At 42.8% G+C, this 24,115-nt stretch overlaps 1 protein-coding gene across 1 annotated transcript; it reads right to left on the bottom strand.

Annotated features, from left to right (window-relative positions):
* Positions 1 to 245: 245 nt before the first annotated feature.
* On the bottom strand, positions 246 to 22,251 carry PRDM7 (PR/SET domain 7). Its single transcript, XM_027535441.1, has 10 exons — positions 22,177 to 22,251; positions 21,649 to 21,772; positions 21,235 to 21,342; positions 16,810 to 16,859; positions 5,643 to 5,799; positions 4,704 to 4,805; positions 4,219 to 4,490; positions 3,229 to 3,296; positions 1,929 to 2,105; positions 246 to 330 (listed from the first exon to the last, which is right to left on the bottom strand). The coding sequence occupies exons 1-10, from the start codon at positions 22,249 to 22,251 to the stop codon at positions 246 to 248; spliced, it is 1,218 nt and encodes a 405-aa protein (XP_027391242.1).
* Positions 22,252 to 24,115: the final 1,864 nt, after the last annotated feature.

Raw genomic sequence — 24,115 nt, 5'->3', positions numbered from 1 at the left:
CCAGCCCCTGAGTTCTCCTGGAGCCCGGCCCTCACTCCTCCTTTCCTCTCAGCTCCAAGCACTTGACTGTGTTGGGGACAAGGGGTCCCTCTGAGCTTTCTTCCTGAGTCAGACCAGGCTTTCAGCATGTAACGTGCTCTGCTCTTGAAAGGCTTACCACCACATTGTGAAACGTGCCCTTTCAAAAACAGTGGGGGGACAGAGATCCTGCCTGCATGGGTCCTGCCAGCACTGTTACCCAGATCTCAGCTTTTCTCGGAAGGGGGAATGGAATAGATGATGACAGACATGGCAGAGATGGTGGTCCCCAGGAAGGCAGGGATGGTGAACCTGAGTAACAAATGCCCAAGGGGACCAGGAACTCTGAGTGCACCCCCTCTTCAACCTCCCCAGCCATAAATCAGGGACATTACCTGAGGTCCCACACATGAAGTGGTTGGGTAGCCCCCTGTGAAGTCCTTAGACTTGAACCAAGCTTCTTCTGGACAGTAGGGACGCCACTGGCTACCATCCAGCTAAGCTGGGTAGTGTCTGTCACCTACTCACCTGGACCCACACTCCTGAGGGTGGAGACTCACTGACTTCGATCCATTTGGCTTCAAAGGGTGGCTCTTTCCATGGGGTCTTTCTTTGATGGGTATTGTCTTGAGGACGCCAATCACCAAGGTGTGTCCTGCTTACTTTAATTATCCCCTGGTGAGTCATGTGCTCTAAAAAGCTTTATATGCCTGTTTATACCACTAACCGCTGGGCAAACACTCTCCTTAAGACAGGGACATTAAGAAGATGGGTGACTGCAGCCTTGTGGTCACTCTTACCTGTCACAGACCTCTCAGAGGCTGTCCATTGGGTGAATGCAGAATAATGGTTGCTTTGGTGTGTCATAGACCTCTCAGAGGCCATGTTCAGGGTGAATGCAGGCTCATTTATTTCATTGACTCTTAGTCCATTTAACATGCACTAGGAAGCCCTGGTTAAAAATACATCTCCAGCCAGACTCCTCACACCCTCACTTCCATGCATCTTCAGCCAGCCCACTCTCCCCTCATGTCTGGCAATGAACTGACCTCTGAGGGGACTCCCCACTGCTGTCTCTTCCCAAAAATGAACCGAATCATCATCTTGGCACAAAGAATATACTGCTTGCAGCTGAAAGCCACATGGTTGTTCTGTGTCATCCAGGAAGACCCCTGGGGCCTGCACATGGACACAGGTGCTGAGGCTTTGGTGTTCTGTCCAGCCTCCTTCCTCTCCCTCTGTGTTTCCTCCCAGGACCACTGGCATCGCCTCTCTTCCCGGCCCAGGGGCTGCAATACTGGCTGCTCCCCTGCGTGAAATCCTTTCCCAGAGGTGTTATCTCTGCAGAGATTCTGCTACACCATCCTGCTCCACACCCCACCCCCTGCTCACTCTAATCTGAGGCACTTTTCCTGCACCAGTTTTGCTTAGAGCACCAGCCCCTGTCTAGTATGAATCCAGTGCTGCCCCAAGGCAGTGGTTCTGTCTGTTTCAGTGCATGGGGCCCTAACTGGCACAGAATATGAACTCACATGACAACAACCTGAAACAGTAACTGAATGCAAATCACTGTACACATGTCACTTAGAAATGTGGAGTAAATGAGGGAGAAACAGGTAAAGGTGAGAGTGCTGGTAGGTGCTAGAAAACTTGCTTTTAGCTTCTAAGACTTTCAGCAGAAGGTGATGGTACAGGTTTTTTGCATGAAGTATTGAAAATTAGAACTAACATTTTAATATAAATATTTTTCATAACAGTCATGAAATGAATCAAATTTTGAGGAATTTTAATTGTGACTTGACTGACTTTACACCAGATTGTACTATGGTTCAGAATCGGACCTGGGAAGCTCCCCAGAATGGGGTGGGGTGCTGGAAGAGGGGTGACCCTCTACTCCCCCGGCTGCAAACATGCTCTTCCCCCTGCTTTCACACTTGATGCCAAGTTTCTCGCCATACTCGTCCCCATACCAGACCAGCAGCTCACAGCCAGGCCTGACCACCTGGCAGGTTCTGTAGAAGATCTGCCCATGATACTGGAAGGCCACCAGGTTCTGCTCCTCATAGTGTCGGGCACAGTTCACATACCTGGGGTTGAGGCCAAGAAAGGGAAAGAAACCACAGGTGATGAGTCCCCTCTACTGTCAGACCATGCCCAGCTCCTTGCCTTCAGGCTGAGGCCACCATGGCTCCCACTGCCCCTCATGGGGACTGTCTGTTCACACCTTTGACCATGGCATGTGAATTCCTATTTCCAGATCCTATTTCTCATCCTCTTCCTAGCTGGAATGCTTTCCTCTCCTTACCTAATTAGCCATTGTACAGAGCCCAGTTCCAGACTTGTTTCCACCTGGACTGTCCGTAAGACTGGTAACCTCCAGCTCCTCTAAACTCTGAATTAAGTTCTCTTTCATTTCACAGGACTTGGTGCTCTTAGGCTAGCATGCATCCCTCAGCACTCACCCCAACCTGCCTTTTCTCCCGAGGCTTTTCTCCAATCTCCCCATGTGTATCCAGGGTCCTATTCACTTGCCCACCCCCTCCCATGGAAACTTGTAGAGTGCTCTGACATAGCTTGAGACACACCACAGTAATAGTTTATTCACTTTCTCTCTGCATTGATGAAAGGAGAGGCCCTCAGAGAGGGGGCATGCTCATGGCCATTCTGCCCCACATTCCTCCCCAGGCCTCAGGGCCCACTTCTCACTGGAACCGAGCCTAGGGAGGTTGTTGCCCACGTGGACTCAAGGTTTCCCATTTTAGGTTATCCTGGCACTGTGCAGTTATTCAAAAATAGAAAAATTAAGGTTACTATTTGTAAAATCAACTGGCTCATGTCTGTCTTCAGCATCTTCTCCAAAAGGACATGGGTTGTGTGATCTGCTTCAGTAATGAAGTTCACTGTCTAAACTGGGGCATAAGGTGCTTGGTAAGTGTCAATTAAGTGAATTAAAGTGTCCTTGGTGAATCTAGACTCCTCAAGTTGTTTTCAAGTACCTCAGTTTTGTTGAGCATATAGACTTATATTTTGAGGGCACATGCTATATTTTTCTTCTTTTCTTTCTAACATATTTTGAAATGAAAGAGCATGATATGGAGGGAAAAGAGGAAAGAAGATGTAAAAGCTATTGAGGGAGACGGGTTGAGAAGGAAAGGGGTGTGGGCTTCAGGGAGGAGTGGAGTCTACAAACTGCAGACTCATTGCACTCACCTCATCCAGTTGGCCAAAGACGTGTCCTTTCCATCCACATACTCGTAGCTGTTTCTCCCTTTGGTGATCTGAATGTCAGAAAAGAGATACAAGCTTTCATCTTTATTTATTTTTTTGGTGGAAGTAATAGAATAAATTATTCCCTCTGCTGTCATTCTGCTCTTCAGCCTGCATGGATTCAGCTTCCAGTCAGACCACATGGTAAGCTCCTTAATCATAATTTTAAGTCTGAGTCTATTGGCACATTGAAGGCAAGGGCTCCACAAGGAAGGAGTCACTTCTGTATGCCTGTACTGCTGTCTCTCACCTCTCCTCTGATCTTTAGCTAGAAGTCCTGTGTGCCTGTACCACTGTCTCCCACATTCCTCTGATCTTTATATAGAAGTCCTGTGTTCATGTAGTCCAGTAGTCATGTATGGATGTGAGTTGGACTATACAGAAAGATGAGTACTGAAGAATCCATGCTTTTGAACTGTGGTGTTGGAGAAGACTCTTGAGAATCCCTTGGACTGCAAGGAGATCCAACCAGTCCATCCTAAAGGTGATCAGTCCTGGGTGTTCATTGGAAAGACTGATGTTGAAGCTGAAACTCCAATACTTTGGCCACCTAATGCGAAGAGCTGACTCATTTGAAAAGACCCTGATGCTGGGAAAGATTGAGGGCAGGAGGAGAAGGGGACTACAGAGGATGAGATTGTTGGATTACATCACTGACTCAACAGACATGGGTTTGGGTAGATTTTGGCAGTTGGTGATGGACAGGGAGGGCTGGTGTGCTGCGGATCATGGGGTCGCAGAGTCAGACACGACTAGCGGTTGAACTGAACTGAATCTGTGTTCATGCCCAGTGCACACAGTACACAGGGCTGACTGTGTCATTGCCGACCATGTCATCACCATCTGCATCCTTTAATGTAGATATGAAGTACCCCTCCCAACACACACAAGGGATTAGTGGCCAGAGGACATAGAAAGAGGGTTATTTCTCACCAGCCAGGAGTATCCACTGTTGATGGCCTCTTTATCATCTGTGATTTGGCCCTCGTAGGGGCCAAAGTGCAGGCCCAGAGGCAGATGAGACGCCTCGTTCCACACTCCAAGCCCAGCCTCAGGGATGCCTGACAGTTTGATACTTAACCCAGGGGGCAAAGTGAGGACTGAGCGGTTGGCATGCCCCTTTTCCACTGCAGAGTCCTTTACAAAGGTTGGGGGCCCGTGGGCATCACAGCTGTCAATGAAGAAGTTCTGACACTCCTGACAATCTGGAGGTGAGAGCAACAGGGATGAGGGGAGGTATAGTGATGTTGGTGGTCGTAAAGACCTTCGGAAAGAACTGGGGAACTCATGGCATTTGGCCTTGATCCTGTACCCCAAGACATAGAGGAAGGAGATGATAGGAGAACCAAATGGTGAAGTGAAGTTATTGGATCAAGGCCTCATAACCCCTTCATGAATGGGCCAGCGGGGTCACTCACAGAGGTAGTCATCATCCTGGGGCTCGCTGACCTCTTGGTACACATGGCCCTTTCTTTCTCGCAGACTGTACCTCTTCATGTCAGTCTCCTTTCTTCTGAGTTCTAAGATGGAGAACAGAAGCTAAGCAAGGATGGTGGGGTCTGGAGAGTTAGTCACTGTTTTATCAGAAAAAACAGTGATCTGTGAGATCTCATACTTGTCAGCTATACACTTTGTCAAAACTTTTTCTTTCCATTTATTTTTCAAACTTTTACTTTTGTATTTTATTGTTTTCATGTTACATTATTTATTTATTGGCCACGCTGCATGGCCTGTGGGATCTTAGTTCCATGACTAGGAATGGAACCCACACTTCCTGAAGTGGAAGCATGGAGTCTTAACCACTTAACCACTAGAAAGTCCCTTCTCTATACTTTGTTTGTTCTGCCTTTATCTAGTAGTTCAGGATACTGAGATTCCACAGATGCCCAGTTCAGTGTTATCTTCCTGCACTTCCTGTTAGTAGGTTTTACTTCCCAACCTTCTTACTTAGGAAATGGTTCACTGACACATCTATTCAGAAAATAAATGTTAAGGGCACATGACACATAAGGCATTGAGCAGAGGTCTGGGCATAAACACTAATAAAGCATGGTCCCTATTATCACAGCTGGATTTATTGAACCACTTGTATGTGTCAGCAGTATTGCATTTAATGTAATGCTTTCAAACACTGTATGAGTTATGTATCCTTATCTTCACTTTACAGATGAACAATCAGGACCTCAGAAAATGTATAAGATTTTCCTCAGGTCCCAGTGCTAACTTCATGTCTCAGATCAGTCCACCTTAAACCCATGTCTACCCAAAGTCCACACCACACACCTACGCCATACTTTTTACCTTTTCTACAGGAATTAGAGGAACCAATTAGAGCAACTCTCCAAGTTTTCTCTTACCGACTTTTTGTCTGGAGTGCTGTTCAAGGGTCCTTGTTTCTCGGGGAGGGTTCGCTGGTTTCTGAGCCCACTTGGAGCCACTTGTATTCAGCAATTTTGCTGCTCCTTGCAATTTCTTCAAACTGGACACCTTACTTAATGGTCCCCTGGACTTTCCCTTAGATGTGAGTAAAAGAGAATATGTATTTCTTTAGTTCTTTAGGACTGTATGAAGTGTTTTCACATGCATGACTTTAGTTAATACTTTTAAAATTATTGGAAATACCTGATGGAGGGGAAGTCTGAACACTGGAATGTAAAACAAGGACCTAAGTGGGCAATGAATCAAAACTATAATTCATATCTTAAGGTTATTCCCCTTCAATATTCTGCATAAAGGTAAGAGCAAGGCAGGGAGAATAGTTGGAGGTCAGGGAAAGAAGAGGGTAAGGGCTCATAAGGAAATCCGTGGTTTTTCTATTAATTAGTGGATGTTTGATGGTTGAGGAAGGATGAAAAATTACAGAGGGGACAAAACACATCTGGAAAGTATGGTGACAAAGCAGTGAGATTGAGAAGAGAAAAACGACTGGCAGAAGGACATTTAGACAATAAAGAAAATGAGCTGAACGTTGCAGGTTGCTATGTCCTACAATGTTCGAATTAAAGTAGCTGGACTCATCAATTCTGCTTGAAGAAGGCTGTACGACTAGCTGGTTCTCCTCAATTTCCTGATGCATAAATAGGTATACATTCTAATTCTCAATGTTACAGTGGACATGAAATTTAATAATATTCAACAAATCGTTGTGTGAGCTATTTAATACAGTATGAATGTCAGCATACACCCTTGCCATCAATATATTCCCTCAACTGCCTTTATAATTGAAGTCTAGCTCACAAATACTATCTTCAGCATTCCTTGAATTCTTATTCCTAGATGAAAACTTAAATGTGGAGTCACTCATTCACAAAACATTCAGGAGGCCCTCAGGGGCTTTGAGCTGAGCCTGGACTTCTGAGAATTAAGGGGTATGGGCTAGGCTCTCAAAGCTGACAACACAGGGGCAGGCTAAACAAATGATTCCATACAGGATAGTTGCCTAATCAGAGCTCAGAGGAAGGGCTTGTTACTTCCTCCTACAAGAATAAGCATTTGAAATCATGTGCAGATGATGAGTTTCTACTCAAAAGCAAGTAACCTATGTGAAGTCCTTCAGTTACCTTTTTTTTTTTTTTTTTTTGGCCACTGACTTAGCAGTTCATTTATCACTGTTATTTTTTTTTCTTTACAATATTGTATTGGTTTTGACATACATTGACATGAATCTGCCACGGGTGTAGATATGGTCCCAAACCTGAACACCCCCCTCCCACCTCCCTCCCCATCACATCTCTCTGGGTCATACCAGTGCACCAGTCCCGGCACCCTGTCTCATGCATCAAACCTGGATTGATGATTCGTTTCACATATGATAATATACATGTTTCAATGCCATTCTCCCACCCTCGCCCTCTCCCACAGAGTCCAAAAGACTGTTCTATACATCTGTGTCTCTTTTGCTGTCTTGCATACAGGGTTATTGTTAACATCTTTCTAAATTCCATATATATGTGTTATTATACTGTATTGGTGTTTTTCGTTCTGGCTTACTTCACTCTGTATAATAGGCTCCACTTTCATCCACCTCATTAGAACTTATTCAAATGTATTCTTTTTAATGGCTGAGTAATACTCCATTGTGTATATGTACCGCGGCTTTCTTGTCCATTCATCTGGTGATGGACATCTAGGTTGCTTCCATGTCCTGGCTATAATAAACAGTGCTGCAATGAACATTGGGGTACATGTGTCTCTTTCAATTCTGGTTTCCTCGGTGTGTATGCCCAGCGGTGGGATAGCTGGGTCATATGGCAGTTCTGTTTCTAGTTTTTTAAGGAATCTCCACACTGTTCTCCATAGGGGCTGTACTAGTTTGCATTCCCACCAACAGTGTAAGAGGGTTCCCTTTTCTCCACACCCTATCCAGCATTTATTGCTTGTAGACTTTTGGATAGCAGCCAATCTGACTGGCAATAATGGTACCACAAGGTGGTCTTAATTTGCATTTCTCTGATAATGAGTGATGTTGAGCATCTTTTCATGTGTTTGTTAGCCATCTGTATGTCTTCTTTGGAGAAATTTTTATTTTGTTCTTTGCCCATTTTTTGATTGGGTCATTTATTTTTCTGGAATTGAGCTGCAGGAGTTGCTTGCATATTTGGGAGATTAATTCTTTGTCAGTTGCTTCATTTGCTATTATTTTCTCCCATCCTGAAGGTTGTCTTTTCACTTTGCTTATAGTTTCCTTTGTTGAGCAGAGTTTTCAATTTTAACTAGGTCCCATTTGTTTATTTTTGCTTTTATTTCCAATATTCTGGGAGGTGGGTCACAGAGGATCCTGCTGTGATGTATGTCGGAGAGTATTTTGCCTATGTTCTCCTCTAGGAGTTTTATAGTTTCTGGTCTTACATTTAGATCTTTAATCCATTTTGAGTTTATTTTTGTGTATGGTGTTAGAAAGTGTTCTAGTTTCATTCTTTTACAAGTGGTTGACCAGTTTTCCCAGCACCACTTGTTAAAGAGATTGTCTTTAATCCATTGTATATTCTTGCCTCCTTTGTCAAAGATAAGGTGTCCATAGGTGCGTGTATTTATCTCTGGGCTTTCTATTTTGTTCCATTGATCAATATTTCTGTCTTTGTGCCAGTACTTCCTCAAGACTCAAGACTTCCTCCAGGGAGCATCTGTACAGCCCTCTGTCCGTCAGAAACTCAGCCATATACCAGAACCCCAAGGACGGCCCTTCTAGCTCCTTCTCCCATCTGATGGCTCCTCCTCTGGCCTCCAGTTCCCGGCAAAAAAAAAAAAAAAAAAAGATGACTGTGGTTTTGTAGTAGAGCCTGAAGTCAGGCAGGTTGATTCCTCCAGTTCCCTTTCTCAATTTTGCTTTGGCTGTTCGAGGTTCTTTGTATTTCCATACAAATTGTGAAATTATTTGTTCTAGCTCTGTGAAAAATACCGTTGGTAGCTTGATAGGGATTGCATTGAACCTATAGATTGCTTTGGGTAGTATACTCATTTTCACTATACTGATCCGTCCAATCCATTAACAAGGTATATTTCTCCATCTACTTGTGTACTCTTTGACTCATTTCACTAGTGTTTTATAGTTTTCTATATATAGGTCTTTAGTTTCTTTAGGTAGATATATTCCTAAGTATTTTATTCTTTTCGTTGCAATGGTGAATGGAATTGTTTCCTTACTTTCTGTTTCTATTTTCTCATTGCTAGTGTAAACAAAGGTAAGGGACTTCTGTGTGTTGATTTTATATCCTGCAACTTTACTATAGTCATTGATTAGCTCTATTAATTTTCTGGTGGAGTCTTTAGGGTTTCCTATGTAGAGGATCATGTCATCTGCAAACAGTCAGAGTTTTACTTCTTCTTTTCCAATCTGGATTCCTTTTATTTCCTTTTCTGCTTTGATTGTTGTGGCCAAAACTTCCAAAACTCTTTTGAGTAGTAGTGGTGAAAGTGGGCACCCTTGTCTTGTTCCTGACTTTAGGGGAAATGCTTTCAATTTTTCACCATTGAGGATAATGTTTGCTGTGGGTTTGTCATATAAAGCTTTTATTATGTTGAGGTATGTTCCTTCTCTTCCTGATTTCTGGAGGGTTTTTTTTTTTTAATCATAAATGGATGTTGAATTTTGTCAAAGGCTTTCTCTGCATCTATTGAGATAAACATATGGTTTTTATTTGTCAGTTTGTTAATGTGATATATTACCTTGATTGATTTGTGGGTATTGAAGAATCCTTGCATCCCTGGGATAAAGCCCACTTGGTCATGATGTATGATATTTTTAATGTGTTGTTGGATTCTGTTTGGTAGAATTTTGTTAAGGACTTTTCCATCTATGTTCATCAGTGATATTGGCTTGTAGTTTTCTTTTTTTGTGGCATCTCTGTCTAGTTTGGGTATTAGGGTGGTGGTGAGCTCATAGAGTGAGTTTGAAAGTTTACCATTCTCTGCAATTTTCTGGAAGAGTTTGAGTAGGATAGGTGTTAGCTCTTCTCTAAATATTTTGGTAGAATTCAGCTGTGAAGCCATCTGGTCCTGGGCTTTTGTTTGCTGGAAGATTTCTGATTACTGTTTCAATTTCCATGCTTGTGATGGGTATGTTAAGATTTTCTATTTCTTCCTGGTTCAGTTTTGGGAAGTTCTACTTTTCTAAGCATTTGTCCATTTCTTCCAAGTTGTCCATTTTATTGGCATATAGTTGCCAATAAATATTAGTCTCCTATGATCCTTTGTATTTCTGTGTTGTCTGTTGTGATCTCTCCATTTTCATTTCTAATTTTATGGATTTGATTTTTCTCCCTTTGTTTCTTGATGAGTCTGGCTAACGGTTTGTCAATTTTATTTATCTTCTCAAAGAACCAGCTTTTGGCTTTGTTGATTTTTGCTATGGTCTCTTTTGTTTCTTTTGCATTTATTTCTGCCCTAATTTTTAAGATTTCTTTCCTTCTACTAACCCTGGGGTTCTTCATTTCTTCCTTTTCTAGTTGCTTTAGGTGCAGAGTTAGGTTGTTTATTTGACTTTTTTCTTGTTTCTTGAGGTATGCCCATATTGCTATGAACCTTCCCCTTAGCACTGCTTTTACAGTGTCCCACAGGTTTTGGGTTGTTATGTTTTCACTTTAATTCATTTCTATGCATGTTTTGATTTCTTCTGTGATTTGCTGGTTATTCAGCAGCGTGTTGTTTAGCCTCCATATGTTGGAATTTTTTAATCGTTTTTCTCCTGTAATTGAGATCTAATCTTACTGCGCTGTGGTAAGAAAAGATGGTTGGAATGATTTCAGGCTTTTTAAATTTACTAAGGCTAGATTTATGGCCCAGGATGTGATCCATCTTCGAGAAGATTCCATGTACACTTAAGAAAAAGGTGAAATTCATTGTTTGGGAGTGAAATGTCCTATAGATATCAATTAGGTCTAACTGGTCCATTGTCTCATTTAAAGTTTGTGTTTCCTTGCTAATTTCCTGTTTAGTTGATCTATCCATAGGTGTGAGTGGGGTATTAAAAGTCTCCCACTATTATTGTGTTATTGTTAATTCCCCCTTTTATACTTGTTAGCATTTGTCTTACATATTGCAGTGCTCCTATGTTGGGTGCATATATATTTATAATTGTTATATCTTCTTCTTGGATTGATCCTTTGATCATTATGTAGTGTCCTTCTTTGTGTCTCTTCACAGCCTTTGTTTTAAAGTCTGTTTTATCTGATATGAGTATTGCTACTCCTGTTTCTTTTGATCTCTATTTGCCTGGGATATATTATTCCAGCCCTTCACTTTCAGCCTATATGTGTCCCTTGTTTCGAGGTGGGTCTCTCGCTGACAACATATATAGGGGTATTGTTTCTGTATCCATTCAGCCAGTCTTTGTCTTTTGGTTGGGGCATTCAACCCATTTACATTGAAGGTAATTATTGATAAGTATGATCCCATTGCCATTTACTTTATTGTTTTGGGTTTGAGTTTATACACCCTTTTTGTGTTTCCTGTTTGGAGAAGATCCTTTAGCATTTGTTGAAGAGCTGGTTTGGTGGTGCTGAATTCTCTCAGCTTTTGCTTGTCTGTAAAGCTTTTGATTTGTCCTTCATATTTGAATGACATCCTTGCTGGGTACAGTAATCTGGGCAGTAGGTTATTTTCTTTCATCACTTTAAGTATGTCCTGCCATTCCCTCCTGGCCTGAAGAGTTTCTGTTGAAAGATCAGCTGTTATCCTTATGGGAATCCCCTTGTGTGTTATTTGTTGTTTTTCCGTTGCTGCTTTTAATATTTGTTCTTTGTGTTTGATCTTTGTTAATTTGATTAATATGTGTCTTGGAGTGTTTTGCCTTGGGTTTATCCTGTTTGGGACTCTCTGGGTTTCTTGGACTCGGGTGACTATTTCCTTCCCCATTTTAGGGAAGTTTTCAACTATTATCTCCTCAAATATTTTCTCATAGTCTTTCTTTTTATCTTCTTCTTCTGGAACTTCTGTGATTCGAATGTTGGGGTGTTTAACATTATCCCAGAGGTCTCTGAGGTTGTCCTCATTTCTTTTAATTGGTTTTTCTTTTTTCCTCTCTGATTAACTTATTTCTACCATTCTATCTTCTACCTCACTTATCCTATCTTCTGCCTCCGTTATTCTACTGTTGGTTCTCTCCAGAGTGTTTTTGGTCTCACTTATTGCATTATACATTATATACTGACTCTTTTTTATTTCTCCTAGGTCCTTGTTAAACCTTTCTTGCATCTTCTCAAATCTTTCCTCCAGGCTATTTATCTGCAACTCCATTTTATTTTCAAGATTTTGGATCATTTTCACTATCATTATTTGGAATTCTTTATCAGGTAGATTCCCTATATCTTCCTCTTTTGCTTGGTTTGGTGGGCATTTATCCTGTTCCTTTACCTGCTTGGCATTTCTATGCCTTTTCATCCTGTTTGTATTGTTGTGTTTGGGCTGGCCTTTCCCTATTCTGGCAGTTTGTGGTTCCTCTTTATTGTGGTGGTTCCTTGCTGTTGGTGGGGTTGAATGGTAGGCTTGTCAATGTTTCCTGGCTAGGGAAGCTTTTGTCGGTATTCTGGTGGGTGGAGCTGGATTTCTTCTCTCTGGAGTGCAATGAAGTGTCCAGTAATGAGTTTTGAGCTGTCAGTGGGTTTGTTGTGACTTTGGACAGCCTGTATATTGAAGTTGAGGGCTATGCTCCTGTGTTGCTGGAGAATTTGCATGGTATGTCTTGCTCTGGAACTTCTTAGCCCTTGGGTGGTGCTTGGTTTCAGTGTTGGTATGGAGGCATTTGAGGAGCTCCTATCAATTAATGTTCCCCGAAGTCAGGAGTTCTCTGGTGTTCTTAGGATTTGGACTTAAGCCTCCTGTCTCTGGTTTTCAGTCTTATTCTTACAGTAGCCTCAATTCTCCATCTATACTACACTGATGATAAAACATCTAGGTTAAAGACGAAAAGTTTCTCCACAGTGCAAAACACTGAGAGAGGTACACAGGGTTACATGGAGAAGAGAAGAGGGAAGAGGGAGATACAGGTGAACAGGAGGAGAAGGGGGGGAATCAAAAGGGGAGAGAGTGAGCTAGCCAGTAATCTCCTTATGTGCTCTCCACAGTCTGGATCCCTCAGAGATGTTCACAGTGTTACAAAGAGAAGAGAAGATGGAGGAAGTATACAGAGGTAGCCAGCAGGATAAAAGGGGGAATCAAAAGGAGAGAGACAGATCTAGCCAGTAATCAGTTTCCAAAGTGTTCTTCACAGCTCAGAATACACAAAGAGATTCACAGAGTTGGGTAGAGAAGAGAAAGGGGAGGGAGGAATTAGAGGCAACCTGGTGGAGAAAAAGGAGAGTCCAAAGAGGGAGAGAGCATTCAAGCCAGTAATCTTGCTCCCAAGTAAAAACAGGTACTGAAGATTGTGTTCTTTAGTTACAAAATTGATAACAAGTACCAAAAAGCAAAGATTAAAAATCTAGTGTAGAGGTTAGATTCTCAAAAAAAAAAAAAAAATATATATATATATATACACCTGAAGTTTGCTTTTAAAATAGTTTTTTTTTTTTTTGCAAAGTAATAGTAGGTTATAAAAATGAAAATTAAAGGAGTAATAGAGGTCTTAAATATTAAAAAAAATTTAAAAATGGATAGTAGTAAAAATATATCTAGGACTTTCTCCACTGTTGTTGTGGACAGTGTGTGGTCAGTTCATTTTCAGATAGTTCCTTGATCTGGCTTGTACTTCACAAGATCTATAGGACCCTTCCTATGTTCAGTTCAGTTCAGTCGCTCAGTCGTGTCTGACTCTTTGCGACCCCATGAATTGCAGCATGCCAGACCTCCCTGTCCATCACCAACTCCCGGAGTTCACTCAGACTTATGTCCATTGAGTCGGTGATGCCATCCAGCCATCTCGACCTCTGTCGTCCCCATTCTCCTCCTGCCCCCAATCCCTCCCAGCATCAGAGGGATTTTTCAATAAGTCAACTTTTCCAATAAGTCAACTCTTCTCACGAGGTGGCCAAAGTACTGGAGTTTCAACTTTAGCATCATTCCTTCCAAAGAACACCCAGGACTGATCTCCTTTAGAATGGACTTGTTGGATCTCCTTGCAGTCTAAGGGACTCTCAAGAGTCTTCTCCAACACCACAGTTCAAAAGCATCAGTTCTTTGGTGCTCAGCTTTCTTCACAGTCCAACTCTCACATCCATACATGACTACTGGAAAAACCATAGCCTTGACTAGATGGACCTTTGTTCGCAAAGCAATGTCTCTGCTTTTGAAGATGTTATCTAGGTTGGTCATAACTTTCCTTCCAAGGAGTAAGTGTCTTTTAATTTCATGGCTGCAATCACCATCTGCAGTGATTTTGGAGCCCCCAAAAATAAAGTCTGACACTGTTTCCACTGTTTCCCCATCTATTTGCCATGAAGTGATGGGACCAGATGCCATGATTTTAGTTTTCTGAATGCTGAGCTTTAAGCCAACTTTTTCACTCTCCTCTTTCACTTTCATCAAGAGGCTTTTAGTTCCTCTTCACTTTCTGCCATAAGGGTGGTGCTATCTGCATATCTGAGGTTATTGACATTTCTCCTGGCAATCTTGATTCCAGCTTGTGCTTCTTCCAGCCCAGCGTTTTTCATGATATACTCTGCATATAAGTTAAACAAGCAGGGTGACAATATACAGCCTTGATGTACTTCTTTTCCTATTTGGAACGAGTCTGTTGTTTCATGTCCAGTTCTAACTGTTGCTTCCTGACCTGTATATAGGTTTCTCAAGAGGCAGGTCAGGTGGTCTGGTATTCCCATCTCTTGTAGTTGGTGCTAACTACAGGGTTTTAATCTATTGCACCTGTTACTTCCAAGGAGGTTCCCTATGTTTCAGCTTCTTCTGTTTGCTGGTCTCTTCAGTGTCTAATTTCCGCCCTGACACAAGGGGGTGGTGGTGATCACTTTTTTAGGCTCATTTGTTCAGTCATGCTGTGGGGATGGAGGAACACTGCCAACAAATATCACTGGAGTGTGCTTGCAGTGGCTCGGCCACACTGGGTTTGCCCATGCTCATGGCGTGTGTGCTTTCCCTGTATACACTGCTTAGGCTCTGGGTTGCTTTGCTGGGAACTGTCTGAGGCAGGCCCTAAGTTGTATGCACTTCTCAGGTCTAAACCACTCAGGTTCAGGTTCTTGGGTACTCCACAGAGGCACAGACTTGATTGGGCCTGTGTTTTGTGCTCTTCCCAGGTCTGGGCAGCTCAGGTGAGCAGGTGCTTGGTAGGCACGGTTGCCCCCAGGTGGGGGCTGCAACTTATTGCCTCCCCCATCCCAGCTGCTTGGTTTTCTGGGTGTACAACGGGCATGCCTTCCAGGTGTGCTGTGCATCTCTTCTGGGGCGCTGATCTCTGCCTGCAACCCTCCCGGCAGATGTTGACCGACCAGAATCCCAAGAAGTCTTGGTTAGCAACAAAGCCTGCTTGCAGTTTGGTAGAGGATGCCTCTCTGGGGCCGCTATTGACCTTTTCTGGCTCTGGCTGCCCTCGCCTGCCTGTCTCCAAGGGGGGATGGGCTGGTCCGCAGCTGGCTACCTCTGCTCAGTCCTTTGTTCTGTGAGCGGGCCTGGTTGTGTCTTAGGTTAGGGCTTTTCGTGGGATAGCTATCCCACAGTCTGGGTTGCTATCTCAGGTTAGTTCCCTCAGATTGCCTTTGGGGCATTCAGGCCTGGTCCTTACCCTAAGCAATGCAGCCTATACCTCCCTGTCCGGCCCCCGTTTGGTAGTGGCGGGTGCAAGTGTCTGCACTGCTTCTCGGCTGAGAGTTGTCGTTAGGCACATAATCTGTGGGTTTTAATTATTTATTTATTTTTCCTCCTTATGTTGCCCTCTGAGGTTCCAAGGCTTGCCACTGACTCGCCAGTGAGAGTGTTTCCTGGTGTTTGGAAACTTCTCTCTTTTTTAAGACTCCCTTCCCAGGATGGATCTCTGTCCCTACCTCTTTTGTCTTTTTATCTTTTATATTTTTTCCTACCTCCTTTTGAAGACAATGGGCTGCCTTTCTGGGTGCCTGCATTCAGAAGTTGTTTTGTGGAATTTACTCAGCATTCAAATGTTCTTTCGATGTATTTGTGGGGGAGAAAGTGGTCTCCCTGTCCTATTCCTCCACCATCTTAGGATTGCATCCTACAGTTATTTTCTTACTTATTGTTTTTGAGTCTTAAACCTGAGGTTTGTCATGGCTGCGAGTTGCTTCCTCTTATTAGAGTGGGAGGCTCTGAGGTAGGGATCATGTCGCTTTCTTCATCTTGGACTGTCCATTCTACAAACTGCTCAACATATCCTTAAGCTTCTTCATCTTGGACCATACACTCTACAAACTGTCCAACATGTCCTTAAGCGTCTTCATTTTGGACCATCCACTCTACAAACTGCCCAACATGTCCTAAGGCTTCCCTTAGTCAGATGTCTTAGCATATCCCTCACTCAGTTCGGTTCAGTCGCTCAGTTGTGTCCGACTCTTTGCGACCCCATGAACCGCAGCACGCCAGGTCTCCCTGTCCATCACCAACTCCCAGAGTCCACCCTCACTAGCACAGCACAAAAGAACTGAGTTTTAAAACATCTCTCAGGTGAATGATATAAAGATGTATGAATTAGATGTATGAATAAACTTTATTGACCTATGAATGTTTTAACCAGTTTGTAAGGGGTTTAGAGAAGGTGCTTTGGATTAGATTGCGTTACCATTGATACGTAATCAAACATTTTTTTAAACCTCAGTTCCTTGATCTATAATGATGATAGCTATATACCTACTTATAGGTACTGTAGGATTATTTTAAGGTTTAAGTAAGTTTATTCACATAAAAGGCTTAAAGTCTATAATATTGTGAAAATAATGTAACAAATAGAACAGCCTACTATTGTTGCTGTTCTTACTAACTATAAAGATGGTGATGATATCAGGCATTGTGCTAAAGTTTCAGGACAGGAAGGCAGCAGTCTCCAGGATCTCTGTTTTTTCCTATTCTCACCTGTGACTGGATCCATGAAGAGGATTTTTTTGTCAATAGGATTTAGGAAATACTCACCTTTTGGTGTTTTCTGTGCTCCATTCTGAAGGCCTTCCTAGAAGGTTTACCTAGAAAATGATGAGAAACAGTGTTTTGGTCGGTAAATATTTCCAATCTCTGGGCATTCTAATTAAGGACAAAGAATTCTGAGCCAGAGAGTGACAAGAACAAGGAATAGCAAAGGAGGAATGGAAACTGATTTCTGTATCATCAACTCCTATGCTTCCACTGGGATCATTACATAATTTTCTTAAAATTAAAAAAAGAAACTTCATTTGTGCTTCATCTGAGGTCCATAAAGTATATAATAAATTTACTAGCCTTTCATGACAAAAATATTCAACAAAGTAGAAATAGACAGAAGTGACTGCAATATAATAAAGGTCAATGTGAAAAGTCTGTCTCTAACATCATAGTCACCAGTGAAAAGCTGAAAACTTCTAAGATCAAGGGAAAAAGGCAAGGATGCCCATTCTCAACATTTCTATTCAATATAATATTAGAAGTCCTCGACAGGGCATTAGATTAGAAAAGGAAACCAAAAACTTCCATTTGGAAAGAAAGAAGTAAAATTATGTCTGTTCACAGACGACATGATTTTAAAAAATCTTTAAAATTCTACACACACAAAAAAACCTGCACAGAAAGTTGCACAGTACAGAATCAACATTCAAATACCTTTCCATGCATGAACAATCAACATTCCAGAAAGGGAAATTAAAAAAAATCCTATTTATATTTTTAAAGCTGTAGTCAAGAGCTAATTTGAATTAAAAAAAATTTTTATTTATTTATTTGTGCCAGGTCTTTGTTGTGGCATGTAGGATCTTGTTCCCTGCTATGGGACTGACCCCAAGTTCTCTGCATTGGGAGTGTAGAGTCTTAGCAAGTGGACCCCCAGAGAAGTCCCGATAATCTTATTTATAATAGTATCAAAAAGAATGAAATAATTGGGAGTAAACTTAAGGAGATGAAAGAATTATACATTGAAAATTACAAAGTATTGCTGAAAGGAATCTGACACAACTAAATAGAAAGGCATCTCACATTTATGGATTTGGAGACTTAATATTATTAAACTGTTCATACTACCCAAAGCAATTTAAAGATTCAGTGTCCTATTAAAATCCCAATGGAATTTTTTTCAGATATAGAAAGTCCATCCTACAGTTAATACGGAATCTCAGAGGACCCCAAATAGACAAAATAATCTTAGAAAGAACAGAAAAACTGGAGGTCTCTGATTTCAGAACATATTACAAAGGTACAGGAACCAAAAAGCGTAGTTTCAGCATAAAGTGCGTGCTTAGTCACTCAATTGTGTTGACTCTTTCCGACCTTTTGGACTGTAGCCCACAAGGCTCCTCTGTCTAGGGGATTTCTCAGGCAAGAATACTGGAGGGGATTGCCATTTCCTTCTCCAGGGGATCTTCTTAACTCATGGATTGAACCTGCATCTCCTGTGTCTCCTGCATTGAAGCAGATTCTTCACCTGCTGAGCCACTGAGGAAGCCCACTGGCATAAAGACAGAGGTACCAATCAATGGAACAGAATAGACAGCCACAAGTAAACGCTTGGATACATGGTCTAATGATCTTTATCAAGGGTGTCAAGACAACAGGGAAAGTTTAATCCCTGTAACAAATGGCCCTGGAGAAACAAAATATCCATATGCAAAATAATGAAGATCTTACATCACAAAGAAAAATCAACTCAGAATGGATTAAAGATCTAAATATAAGACTTGATAAGACTCTTAGAAGAAAACAAGGGTGAAGCTTCATGACATGAATCAGGAATGATTTCTTAGATATGATACCAAGTGCGCAAGTATTAGTAAAAGGTAAAAATAGACAAATGAGATTATGTTAATCTTAAAACCTCTGTGCAACAAAGGACACAAAGTGAAATGGATGAATAGAGTGAAACAAAGGAACAGAGTGAAAGACAAACTACAGGATGGTAGAAAATATTGTAAAATACGTATCTAATAAGGGGTTCATAAGTATACACCAATATGAAGGCTACTTATAAGCCAGGAAGAGAACCTGATTGACCATGATGGCACCCTGATATCACACTTCCATGCTCCAGCATTGGAAGAAAACAAACTTCTGTGGTTTAAGCCATGCAGTCTGTTTCATTATGGCAGCCTGAGCTGATGAACATGGTGGGAGAAGGCATTGAATAGACATTTCTCCAAAGAACATCCACAAATGCCAATAAACATATGAAAAGATGCTCAATATTACTAATCAATAGGGAAATACAAATTAAACCACAATGGAAATTATCTCATACCTTCTGTGATGGCCAATATGAATAAGAGGACAATAGCAAGTTTGGTAAGTATATGGAGAAATTAGAACACTTATACACTATTGTTGGAAATGTAAAATGTTGCAACCTTTACAGAAAACAGCATGGAGTTTCCTCAGAAAATTAGAACTGCTGTATGATCTAGTAATCCAACTACAGAGTATATTTCCATAAAAAATTGAAAGCGAGATCTTGAATAAATCTTGTGCACATCTATGGTCATTGCAGCATTATTCCCAGTTGGCAAGATGTGGAAGCAATCTAAATGTTCATTGGTGGATAAACAGATAAAGATTATATATATCATATATATTATATACCCATGCACACAATGGGATGTTTTGAAGCCTTAAAAAAGTATTTTATCATATGTGACCTCAGGGATAAGCCTTGATGATATTATGCTAAGTGAAATGAACCAATTAAAAAAAAGGCAAATATTGCATGATTCCACTTCTGTGAGGTACGTAAATTAATCAAATCCATGGAAACAGAAAATACAATTGTGGTTGCCAAGGACTATGAGGAGAAAGAATTGGAGAATTGTTGCTCAGTATGTGTAAAGCTTCAGTCATGCAAGATGAAAAAGTTCTACAGATTTGCTGTAGAGCAATGTGTACATAGTCAGCAATAGTGTACCATACACTCAGAAATTAAGAAGGTAAATAAAGATGTGTAGAGGTATGGTGAGAGAAGGCAATGGCACCCCACTCCAGTACTTTTGCCTGAAAAATCCCAAGGATGGAGGAGCGTGGTAGGCTGCAGTTCATATGGTTGCTAAGATTCGGACGTGACTGAGCGACTTCACTTTCACTTTTCATTTTCATGCATTGGAGAAGGAAATGGCAACCCACTCCAGTGTTTTTGCCTGGAGAATCCTAGGGACCTGGGAGCCTGGGGGGCTGCCGTCTATGGGGTTGCACAGAGTCAGACATGACTGAAGCAACTTAGCGGCAGCAGCAGAGGTATGGTGAACCATGGGGTATGTATTCCCTATGAAGAATCTCTCTTCATGTCAAAACCTTTGGTTTTCATTTCTCTTACACTAGTTTTCATAACCTAAGGGAACAGATGGTCTTCCCTGGTGGCAGAGTGGATGAGAATCTGCCTGCCGATGCAGAGGACACAGGTTTAGTCACTGGTCCAGGAAGATTTCATTTTCTGCAGGGCAACTAAGCCTGTGTGTCACAAACGACTGAGCCTGCATGTGCTCTGCCACGAGAAGTCAGTCACTGCAACCAGAGAAAGCCCCTGCACAGCAGCAAAGACCCAGTGCACCCAAAATTAAATAAATAATTTTTAAAAATCTGGGAGAACAGAAATCCATTGATGGAGAATCCTAGAATTATCAAAATTGTTTTCTCCAGTCTAGGCAGATTACCTCTTGTAAACTCTCTGAGCAGCAGAAGAGGAAGTGAGCTGCTCACTTTTATTTTATAGTGAGTGTACTTAATTTTTTATTTACCTGAGGCTGTTTCTGGTCAGTGAAATGTGGGAAAGATAAGGGAGAATATACAGTTATCTCAAACCCTTTCCCAGATTCAAAACAAAGAATTTGTTTCACCTTAGGGTAAGAAGAAGAAGGAAATGGCAACCCACTCCAGTGTTCTTGCCTGGAGAATCCCAGGGACAGAGGAGCCTGGTGGGCTTCAGTCTATGGGGTCGCACAGAGTCGGACACGACTGACGCGACTTAGCAGTAGCAGCAGGGTAAGAAGATCATGTGGTGTTAGTTTTTTACACACAAATAATGTATCTTGACATAATATGTTAATCATTTGCTCTTCTAAGAGATTTACTCCAATAACCGAATTATTATGAGATTACTATTAGAAATCTCTTTGATGAATTTATAGCCTAAGGTATCTTTAATTGCCTTTCATTAAGAATGTTTAGCAAAAATAATTCTTTTTAAAAAGAATCATAAATTTTAAAGAAAAAGCTTTTGAGAATTACACTGGAAAACCTATACATTCATCTTCATTCAGGCTTATGTCAATATTCAGCCACAACCACTTCAGAATGCTGAAAATTATGTTTTCTTTGCTAATGGCTGAGATGCAGTTGAGACCTTAGCCCAGGCTGGTTTTGGGAAGACTCCTCTACATTCTCCTGGCCCCTCACCTTGATGCTGTGGTGTCCATTCTTCATCAGAATCCTCAGTATCATCTCCCTGGGGTTTGATGACCTGCCTGCGGTGATGCATGAAAGCTGGTTGAGTGGCTCTTAAACCTGGAAAGAAGCAAAATATATGTTCTAAGAAGGAAGCACAAAGCACAAAAGCAATGGAAAGTATCACAAAGTCAGGGAAATCAGTAGGATGGGCTGGGAGAATGTAGAACAAGGCAAGAGGTGAGCTCTGCACTGCCAGGGTCAATCCCACTTTGGTAAAACAATAAAAATTTCCTCCAGGTTAGTCTCCACACAAAAGGGAACTGTGAGCAGATGAAGCCACCTGAGAGACAGCCAAGGAAACACTGAGGCTGAAGACCTGTTTCATGTTTCCCAGGCTCACAGGCACCCAGCAGTTCCTGTTACCTATAGCGATCAGCACTTCATAGTTCCTTTTCACATTCCTATATCCAGTTTTTTCCCATTCTCCCATCTCTGCCCATTCTTCCTTGGAGAAGTATATGGAAATGTCTTTGAAAGCATCTTTGGCCTAAGGAAAATAATAGATTTCATCAGGGTCTTACTAATATAAGTCAGACCTTAGAGCTGACGTCTCCTCCACCTTTTGTGCAGGGACTAGCCTGAAGCTACTGGATGGTCTCTGTGAGACAGGAACAAAGACTTTCCTTCCCGCCTGTGTGCTACTTAACTGAAAAAACATTGAGCATTTTCCTAACTCTCGCTGGACACAGAGCAGTTGATGATGCTAGTGTCCTGTTTTGTTCTGCTTCACACCACTGTCTCAGACAGGACAAGGCATTCCCATCCTGTGTACACTCACAGAGAAGTTCACTCAGCTGCCCAGTCAAGCAGTCTGTTGTCCTTTAGGGACCGGGGCTGTGTCCTTCCTATAGAGCTGGCTTAGAGCCCAGCTTTGCCAACTCTGCCTCTCACCGTGAGCTTCCACTCTGTTCTCCCAGCGTCTCCCTTGGTTCTCTCCTCTGGAGACCTGTTTTGGCTCATGGCCATGGGAATGCCTCAATGCCAAGGTGCCTATGGAAGGAGAAGATGCTGAGATAGCCCAGACCACTGTCCAGAGCCTGGTCTGTCTTTCTTGGGTGGAGTGTCTAGGGCAGGAAGGTGTAGGGAAAGTCAGAGTGAGGGTGTTGGTGGGGTGGACAGATCCTGTCCAGCTATGACAGGCCACCCTAATGTGAACTAGATATGGTTTCTTTGGTTCCCCTACAATTCAGCCCCTCTGAGGAAAGGCACTGGGAGGGATGTGTCTGTGGGTGACATAGGGAATCTTGAGGAGACCTGGAAGCCCCTAACTGCTGGCCTGGGGTCAGGCTGAAATCAGGGCTCTGTTCCAGTGCAGGAGAGAGAATATTTCTCCAAGAAGGGTTTTGAGGATCTCCCCCTGGGGACTGAAAAATCTGGGCCAACATGGGTTCTATGTATAAGGGAAAAGTTGTTCAGCTTGAGGAGGAGATCTGGGACACAGGGGCTGAAGGAACTGGGATCCTCAGACAGAGGGGACTGGGGATCTTTTAGCTGATGTCAAATGCACAGGGTGAGAGAACTTGGGATCTTTGAGGCTGAGAAAATTGGAGGTTTCTTATTAAGGGGCTTTAAGTCTTTGACAGGCAGGACAGTGGGGGTCTTGAGGACGAAGAGTTTTAAGAGCTCCCAGGCTGAGGTATTCAGGCTCTCTGAGATTAAGGAAATTTGGTCTCTCTGTGGGTGCTATTTTCAGGGTGCCTCAAGCTGACAGGTGGAGAAGGCAATAGCACCCCATTCCAGTACTCTTGCCTGGAAAATCCCATGGACGGAGGAGCTTGGTAGGCTCCAGTCCATGGGGTCGCTAAAGTTGGACACGACTGAGCGACTGCACTTTCACTTTTCACTTGCATGCATTGGAGAAGGAAATGGCAACCCACTCCAGTATTCTTGCCTGGAGAATCCCAGGGACAGAGGAGCCTGGTGGGCTGCCGTCTATGGGGTTGCACAGAGTCAGATACGACTGAAGCAACTTAGCAGCAGCAGCAGCAGGCTGAAGGGAACTGGGGTTACTCTAGGTATTTGAGAGTTGCAGCACTAGGGTATTCAGTGTTTCTGCCAGTGAAGGGACTTGGAGTCCCTGAAGCTGATGAATTGCAAGCTCTCAGGTTAGGACCCAGGTTCCTCAAAGCTGATGGGATTTGGGGCCTCTCACCCTGGAATTAGAAGCCGTCACTCTGAGGGTTTACGAAGGTTGCACAGCGTGCGTTCCGTTCAGTCTCCTCGCTGTTCTGCGGCACTTCCGACCCCGGCCCGTATCGCGATAACAGCTTAGCGGTTAATCCTCCCGCGCTGAGGCAAAATGAAGGGGGCGCAGCCGTCTTGTACGGTTCCAGGCACAAGCGACCAATCAGTGCCGCAAGTGAGGCAGTCCAGCCAATAGGCACTGGGAGGGTGCAGAGAGCGAAGGAGGCCCCACCCAAACACTGGGGAAATGGCTTCTCGGGGGCGTGTCAGTCAAGAAGCCTCCAGTGCGCAGGCACATCTTGGCCGATTTCTTTCCTTGTTTTCAGGCATGACCTCTTAGGCCTGGATCTTCCAGTGGGCGTGTTGTCTTCAGGCTGGATGTTTCCTTCCAGTGCCCTCAACTGTAATCACGACTCCACCAGACTGTAGTCATGCTCCCGAATTTTCTCCTAGGCCTATGTAATACCTGGTCAAATCTAGTTTGGGGAAGCACTCTATGTGGTGCTGCAGCTGCTAAGTCGCTTCAGTCGTGTCCAACTCTGTGCGACCCCGTAGACGGCAGCCCACCAGGCTCCTCCATCCCTGGGATTTTCCAGGCAGGAACACTGTAGCGGGTTGCCATTTCCTTCTCCAATGCATGAAAGTG

This window comes from Bos indicus x Bos taurus, chromosome X (assembly GCF_003369695.1).
Source record: "Bos indicus x Bos taurus breed Angus x Brahman F1 hybrid chromosome X, Bos_hybrid_MaternalHap_v2.0, whole genome shotgun sequence".
Taxonomy (NCBI): domain Eukaryota; kingdom Metazoa; phylum Chordata; class Mammalia; order Artiodactyla; family Bovidae; genus Bos; species Bos indicus x Bos taurus.
This window is presented reverse-complemented; position numbering and strand designations above follow the sequence as displayed.

What these genes read in the sequence shown, in the direction of transcription:
- PRDM7 (XM_027535441.1), bottom strand. Translation starts at nt 22,251, where the DNA reads ATGGCCATGAGCCAAAACAGGTCTCCAGAGGAGAGAACCAAGGGAGAC. An exon ending in ATGGACACCACAGCATCAAG is followed by an intron (nt 16,860 to 21,234) that starts GTGAGGGGCCAG and finishes ATCATTTTCTAG; the next exon opens with GTAAACCTTCTAGGAAGGCC. An exon ending in ACAGTGGATACTCCTGGCTG is followed by an intron (nt 3,297 to 4,218) that starts GTGAGAAATAAC and finishes TCTGACATTCAG; the next exon opens with ATCACCAAAGGGAGAAACAG.